Source organism: Lupinus angustifolius, chromosome LG16 (genome assembly GCF_001865875.1).
Source record: "Lupinus angustifolius cultivar Tanjil chromosome LG16, LupAngTanjil_v1.0, whole genome shotgun sequence".
Lineage (NCBI taxonomy): Eukaryota > Viridiplantae > Streptophyta > Magnoliopsida > Fabales > Fabaceae > Lupinus > Lupinus angustifolius.
In genome coordinates, this window is record NC_032024.1 from 1,079,883 (window position 1) to 1,088,053 (window position 8,171).

The 8,171-nt window shown below is 29.2% G+C and overlaps 1 protein-coding gene across 2 annotated transcripts; it reads left to right on the forward strand.

Moving 5' to 3' along the window:
* Window positions 2,423-4,923, forward strand: LOC109328997. Of its 2 annotated transcripts, XM_019562655.1 has the most exons (4): window positions 2,423-2,839; window positions 3,385-3,616; window positions 4,349-4,742; window positions 4,773-4,822. In XM_019562655.1, exons 1-4 carry the CDS (start codon window positions 2,432-2,434, stop codon window positions 4,789-4,791), a joined length of 1,053 nt encoding a protein of 350 aa, XP_019418200.1. In that variant the 5' UTR covers window positions 2,423-2,431; the 3' UTR covers window positions 4,792-4,822. The 2 variants fall into 2 exon arrangements, with proteins under 2 accessions (XP_019418200.1, XP_019418199.1); XM_019562654.1 differs by having other exon boundaries at window positions 2,424-2,839; window positions 4,349-4,923.

Genomic DNA, 8,171 nt, shown 5'->3' on the forward strand with positions numbered 1-8,171 from the left:
ACTGATAAACCGTAAGTGCAAAATAAGCAATGTAGAGTATTAGTAGCTCTATATATCTTCAAATCAAAACATAATATTTACGTTAATCACAAGTTTAGGGAAAATTAGAAGCTACACTTCAAACCCCCAAAGTTAGGAGATTTTGTAAGATTCTGATATTAGTAAAATATTGAAAATTTGAGAGGTGAAAGTTCAGACTCTACATATTAGTTGAGTGGATGGAAAGTGTTTGATAAATTTGGTCGAAAAAATTGCTAATAAATGTGAAATAAAATAAGCTAGTGGCTATATGATTATAAACTTCATCAAGTAGTTTATTGATAGATCATCTCACATAATTAATATGTTTTATTATCTTATTTTATATTTATGTTTTTTTAGTAAAATTTATATTTAACTCATATTTTAAAGTTGTGTATTTGTACATTAACCTTTAGTTAAATTTTGTAATTATTATCATTTATTTATACTTATTTTGATTATCTAAAATAACATAAATAATTATAGGAAACACATACATAAATGAATAAGTTATTTGCAATATTTTAATTTTTTCAAAATTTATATGTACCCAAAGATCCACAAGTAGTTAACTTAACAAATACTTACATGGATTTCGAGCGAGTTTAGGTCCTAAAATAACATAATGAGACCAATCTAAATAGTGCACTAATTAAACTCATCAGATCCATTGTCATGGTGTAATTAAGATGATGATTTAGATAATTACATGAAGAAACAATAATGGAAGTTGGAAAAGAACGTTGGCCTAAAATTCTGCTTTAAAACACTACAACCTCATGAAAGCTCAATGCATCATATTATTATAACGCCGTAATCCCGTAAAAACGGAGTATCAAAATTATTGCACTACCAACAAAATGACAAAAAAGTCCTCCAAATTATCTCCCCAAAAGGCCTTCACTTCCCGTGGCCCCCCTACGAATAATGATCAATGATATTTATTATAACCCTTAATTTACAGTGGTTTAGCGAATCTTTTTGCACTTTCCCCGTGCCTCCTAGTACACCCTAAACATAATTATGACTTATGAGTTTAACACGGTAGATTAAATGTGAATACAAGATAGGTTGGGTGGAGTAAGACTTGTTTTTAATATGGCTCTAATGTAAATTCACTCAGATCCGACTTTAGACCCGAAATTAACACGATCCCTAATGTCGATGGGTTTAACCTTTGAATATGAAATAATACATATATATATATATATATTTGTAAATCAAGTATATATGATGAAAAATAGAAAATTAATGATACCTTAGGCACAAAAATATGTCATTGTTTTGTACATAATTAAAAAACACACATACAAACATGATGAATTATCATGAGAAAGGTCGGAGCGGGTCGTGCATGTCCCTACATGACCCTAATATTAACTGGATAAAATTTTTGAACCTGAACCGTCCCTACTAATGTTAAATATATTTTTTTTAATATTTAACATTTTACATTATTGAAAAAGTGATCACAAAAATGGTTACATTAAAAATAGAATAAATATCATAGAAATCAGCAAAACCACTAGCTAGGCGCCGCGTATTTCACCCGTTTTGGAGCAATATCCTTCTTTAAAATATAAGGTAAAGCTACAAGGTGGACCCACATATTCCCAAATCCCATATGATCCATAAATAAACGATTCTGATATCTTCAACGTTGCAGCTTCGTCCCTCAGTACATCATCCTCTTTCTGTTTCTTTTATTATTTTTTTCTTAAAAATAATAATTTGTTATAGTCCTTGCTTATAATTTTTAATTCGCAATCATTGAATTGAAATGAGAAGACACAAAAAATAATAATAGAAATATGAATATTCGAGTATATCCAAAATCTAAATCGTTGGATCATGGGTAGGTCGGAATTATTGCATGCTACTGATGTGGATCCAAGGTGTATGCCAAATCTTGTTGAATTAAATGATAATAAAATATCAATAACATTTAACGCAACTAGTACATGATTTTTTATACTATATCATAAGGTATGTTAATTAAAAAAACTTAAAAGCAAAATTTCATTAAAAATGATGTAGTTATTTGAAAGATGAAATGCTCAACATTTTTATATAAAAATGTCATGCTTGTGCTTATTTACTATTGGATCGTTCTTTTGCAAATAATTAGTTTGGATAAAATGGGAGGAAAGAGCTTGTTAAGTACATTTACCGAATAACATATTAGTCTTATGAAGTAAAATTTTATAACATTTTTAGATAGATCAGAATATCAAATATTTAATTAATAAAGGAAAAATAATTTCTTACCCAAAATGCTACATTGATAAAGAATACCTCTAAAAAAACATGAGTGGTGAGATCTGAATGAACGAATTGAGTGCAGCCAAGTGATGGTGTCAGAATTTTCACTCATTTGCGCGGCGAGTAGAGTTCAATATCAACATGGCTTATGTGCCTAACGTTGGTCCCACTTAATCAACATAAAAGCACACATGATTATCAAACACACCAGCCAAGAAACACAAAGTCCCTAACAACAAAGACAACGTTAATCATCATCATCATGGGTCTCACCTCCATGACCGGTAGATTTACTAGGTTTTTGTCTACTCGCCACAAGGAACTGGTGCTTGATAGTGTTGTTGATTTTCCTTGTGTAGATGAGCAACCGAGTGATGCGAGTGATGAGTTTGAGTTTCTTGATTATGGAGATATTTTGGGTCATAGTGCTAGTAATGATGAGTGTCACAGTAATGAAATTATGGAGCTTGATGTTGAAGAAGAAGAAGAAGATGAGGAAGAGAAGGATAGTGAGGAGAATAGAAGCTTTTGGGAAAATCAACACCAAGTTTTGCAGGTAATTATTCATCACTTTTTTTTTCTTTTCATTTTTTATTAATTCACCATGATAGATTTTTTCTTTATTTGATTTCTTCAATATTGGAAATTCAGACAAGAGAAGTGTTTATCTTATCACCTTTTCATTCTCATTCCAATATGTAATCTGCAGATTCAACATGTCAATTGACAACACAAAAAATAAATTAATTGTTTTTACAGATATATTTGTGTAAAAAAAGGAAATAGAGAAAATATAAATTAAGAAGAAAAAAATTAGTTTTATTACCTAAAATGTAAGCTATGTTAAAATAGTACAACAAAAACAATGTAGAAATTATGTATTATTTAAAAATGTAAGGCTTATATTTAGATGTAGATATGATTGAGACTTTGAGTCTTGACAACAAATAGATTTGTCATGGAACAATTAACAAATCTGTACTCTACTATGTTTGTTTTATACAATTCTCCATTTGTTACCAAAAGCTTAATTTGGAGTTTTTCAGACAGATACATGTTCATTTGTTTGTATTTTAACCAATTGGGGTTATTTGATTTCAGGCCAATGTATACAGAACCAGTTCTCTAGAGTCAAGGATAAGGCATGCCACCAAAGAAGCACTCGAGGGCATAAAAAGTGTAGAAACTGTGTGTGATTGCAACAGAATGATGGCTTCTACCACTTCTTGTAGAAATTGTTTGTTGAGAGAAGTTTCTAGACACCTTCAGAATGCAGGTTATGATAGTGCAATTTGCAAAACCAAATGGAGAAGCTCACCAAATATTCCAGCAGGTATAATCCAATTCTCACTAGTGCACCTTTTTCCTGTTTGGGAAGTTATAAAAATGAAAAGTAATAATCTTCAGGGTGGGTCTAAGATAAGTTTGAACCTACACTACCCCACTTTTTTCAATTAAAAAGTTAAATTCAATTAATTAGTACTTTGTTAATTTGCACTTTAGGTGTGGGGCTATATTTATAAGATTATGACTGATTGGTATATTTTATTAAGAGACAAAAAAAATATGCAGTCACTTATATACTGTCATTATATTATTCACTATTTATATTTAATTATCATTGATTTTTTAACAAAAAAGAAAATAAAATAATCAAAATGAACAATAAATGATATATTTACTATATAAAATCTTTACACTTACGTACATAAATATCATACTATTTTATTAAAACATTAATTATAGACAGTAGAAGTAAACTCATTTTGGAAAGTTGTTTTCAGATTTTGTGTTAACATCACCTTTTCTATATCCAGTCACCTTCTGTTGAAAATTATGGTTATGATTGGGAATTAAAATTAACATTACATGATTATTAAATAATCATATTTAAAACTCAACTTTATTATTCAATTACACTTTTTGATCTAACAAGTGACACATTTTAAGAAATGTAATGTGATCTAGCAATTTTTATGTTGAAACTAAATACCAACTACTTGTTATGTAAATCAAGAATTTAATATGATCACTTTTCTAACCTCATTATCAAAACTATATGCAGGGGAACACAATTTTTTAGATATAATAGACAACACAAGCTCAAAGAAAGGTGAGGTAAGGGTGATCATAGAATTGAATTTCAGAGCAGAATTTGAGATGGCAAGGGGAAGTGAGGACTACAACGGTCTCGTCCGGCGGCTGCCGGAGGTGTTTGTCGGAAAAGTAGAGAGATTAAGCAACCTAATCAAGACATTATGCATAGGAGCTAAAAGGTGCATGAAGGAAAAGAAAATGCACATGGGACCATGGAGGAAGCATAAGTACATGCAAGCTAAGTGGTTAGGTCCATGTCAAAGGAACACTTCAACAACAAACTTGTCAAAGGGATATTCTTATGAGAATATGCCAATTCCAAAGCCTAAGCCAAAGAAGGCTTCAATGTTAACTGTTGATCTATTAGAGAAGCTTCCCAATATGCATTTTACAGCACTTGAGGTTTTGTAATTGTATGAGTTATGTGAGACCTTGGTTTTGGGAAATTTCTTTTATTTTTTTCCTCTTTTCCTTGGTAAAAAAAATGAGTGATGCAAAATTCTCACTTGCTCACTATGGGTAATAGGAGAGTTGAGACAAGTTTAATTTTTTTTGGGTACTATCAAGGTATTACCTCAACCAATGAGTAATGAACTAATCCTTTTTTCGGTGTGTGAGTGTATTTCCTAATAGAACTTTAATTTCAATATATATAGATTTAAAGATTTTATTGCAAGGCTAACAGACAAAATTAGTTTTAGAAAACTAAACTACATATTTCACATCTATCATAATATTTAAAAGATCTAATAGAGTTAAAGTCAAAATCATCATTTAAATCCCAAAAGAAATGATTAACTTTGCATTTAACAATAAAAGGAAAAAGAAAACTTCATTCATATTATTCTGAACCAGGTTTCAAGATTGGTTCATAGCAATTGTTGCAGCCACTACTTTAGTGGATAACGAAAAAATACTCAATTTAAAAGGTGAGAAGAAAGGTTCATACATTTGACATTTCAATTCCACATCTCTGGTGAATATTTGTTAGTTTGATTTGCAAGGAGTTCTATTCTCCTTGAGCAAATTTTAGGTGCAACTAAAAAAGTTGACACTGAAATTCTTTTATTTCCTTTAAGGAATATTATTAATCATACTTTGAATTTTTTTATAGTTTTGGTCATAATATTAACTTATTTCTTATTTTTTTTGTACATAAGAAAAAAATTGGTCATAATATTAACTTATTTCTGAATTAGAATTGCAGTTATCTTTATTTTTCTTATTACAAGACAGAAGTCTTTCTCATATTAAAAAGGCCTAAACTCTTCGGGCTTTGACGAAGCAAAGCCCAACTCTTTTTCGGTCTTTAGTTTTTGTTTACTCTCAAAATCATTCTATCTATGAGTAACGACCTAATCCTTTGATTATTTCTTTCAATAAATGTTACTAACAGAAATTAAATTGCTCAAAATTTAGTTGGACTTTATATTACTAGAACAATATCTTATTAGTTGTTTCAGAGTTTAAAATAAGAGAAAAACTTGTATAAAGACATATACAAAACGTCATATTTAAAGACAAATATATTTATATTTTTTGGTATTACCATTTAAATTAAATTTTAATTAGAATTTATTTTTAATATATTGTCAAAATTTAATTGGTTGTCTCAACATATATGTCCAATAAAAGTGAAATTCACATGAATTAACAATGACATGGTAAACAAAGTGAAATTCGAGTTTTCAAGATCCAGGTTAAATTCTAGTTTTCAAGATCCATGTTTTTTTTCACGATAAACATGTTATTTGGATCTTGCTTTTGCTGTCACGATTACGGATAGTGGAAGATTGCTTAAAAATACTCACTTCTCCTAAAAAAAATATTGTCTTTCAATTGGATTGGGGATGCAATGCACTTGTTGCACTTGCACACAAGCAAATTAAACCATGTGTAGTTGTGGTTCCTTATTATGTGGATGCATTTTCATGCATATGAGAGAGAGAGACAGAAGAATTGGAGTTGGGTTGAAAGAATGATTATGAAATAAGAGAAGAGGATGGTAATATTCACTTTGTCTTCGTGGAGTAATTGCTTATGATAAATGCTTTTTCTTATCAATCTATCATTTTGAATTGATTTTGGAAGATAGAAGAGATTTTGGTTGAAACAATGTTTTAGCATAATTATTACGTAAATAGTAAAATTTATGTACTGGTTAAATTTAGTATTATATTTCATTCACTAAAATTTATAATAAAATAAATCATATTTTATTAGAAAATAGATAATATATAATTATAAAGTAGTCAAAAAATATTATATATAAAACATTAACTAAAAAATAAATTAATGAATGTATGGATGAGTATCATGATATCTATCCTCAAGTTATTTTTGCGGTTACCGACAATACCTATATTTTTACTATTATTACTTGGTTCAACCAAATATATATATATATTAATTAATAGATGTTGGTTCAACCACATAGTATAATGCACAAGATATAGAGAATAGGTAGTATTGTTCAATATACTTTTAGTCAATATAACTCGGTAAAAATATAAAAAAATTAAATTTCAATATAAGTTAATTTGACTAACACTATTAGTTTAAGCAATTTCCCATATATTACATGTTGAATAATAATTTTAATTATTTATATGTTTTAAATTAAATCAAAACAATTAATTAATTAGCATTTATTTAATTTCATTAATATATATGAAATTGGTTAAATTACCTTATAAAAAATTCGGTGCAATATTACATTACATATTATCACTTTATCACCCATTCTTCATATGATTTAATGGAGAGTAGTGTTTAGGTGAATCAATCACTTTCATGATGTTAGTTTTTGATTAATATGACCATACTATCATATGTTAGCTAACCACTAAACATGTTCTTGTATATCCTACAAACTAAATATTTGTCTATATAACATGAAACATGGTTTTCACAACAAAGAGATACCAAGAACCTTCCAAATCCTAATATCTATCATATATGACATTAAAATAAGAAAAACACAGCATCAAATAAAAGAGGGTAGTTTTTTTTTCAGCTGAATGTATTATTGTCACTTCCGATAAACTACAACTTCATAACCAGAAGTTGAAAACACTGGAAAGTGGAAACATCAATGGCAAAACAAAGACAAAAATAAATAACTAGTGTAATCCATAAGTAACAAACAACTTAGAATAATTTTCTAATGTGGACATATACGGTCAACATAAAGGTCTTCAGCTCTGTAAAGAGAGAAATGATGGTTCCAAGGCAGAGAATAGTTCTGAGGAGTGAGGGTTGCACCATGGATACCACCCCTGAATTTAGTGAGCTTAGTACCATGGGGTGCACGAACCAAATACACTTTGCAGTTCTGAACTGTATCTGTGGTGATGCTCTTATGGGCATAAATTAAAAAGTATCCACTGATGTTAGTCACCTGAGTTTGGGTCTTGCTTTGGAAGTTGCATACTAGCTTCACCTTGGCTCCTATAATAATTCAAAACCCACGCCTAAGTTCTCCTTTTTAACCAACAACTTTGATGGGGTACAGATAGAGTTTTAATATCACTCAGAATAATATCCATTTGACACATTTTGAAATTAATATCACTAGTTAATTCTACACATTTCAATTTCAAATGCACAGGAAAAAGTCTTTCATCCAAAAGATTTTGGTAAGGTTATGCAATTCATACACCTTTTCAAAACATATATTAATAAGTGTTACTAGAGCATAAGTTAATATATTTTTCTAATTATCGAGACCTATGTAGTCTTTATCTAAGAAAGCTAGAACCAAGCCTATATTTTTTTTAATTTTCTTTTTA

Coding starts and splice junctions, on each gene's coding strand:
- LOC109328997 (XM_019562654.1), top strand. CDS start 2,432: ATGTGCCTAACGTTGGTCCCACTTAATCAACATAAAAGCACACATGAT. Junction 2,840..3,384: donor ATCAACACCAAGTTTTGCAG/GTAATTATTCAT, acceptor ATTTGATTTCAG/GCCAATGTATACAGAACCAG. Junction 3,617..4,348: donor CTCACCAAATATTCCAGCAG/GTATAATCCAAT, acceptor AACTATATGCAG/GGGAACACAATTTTTTAGAT.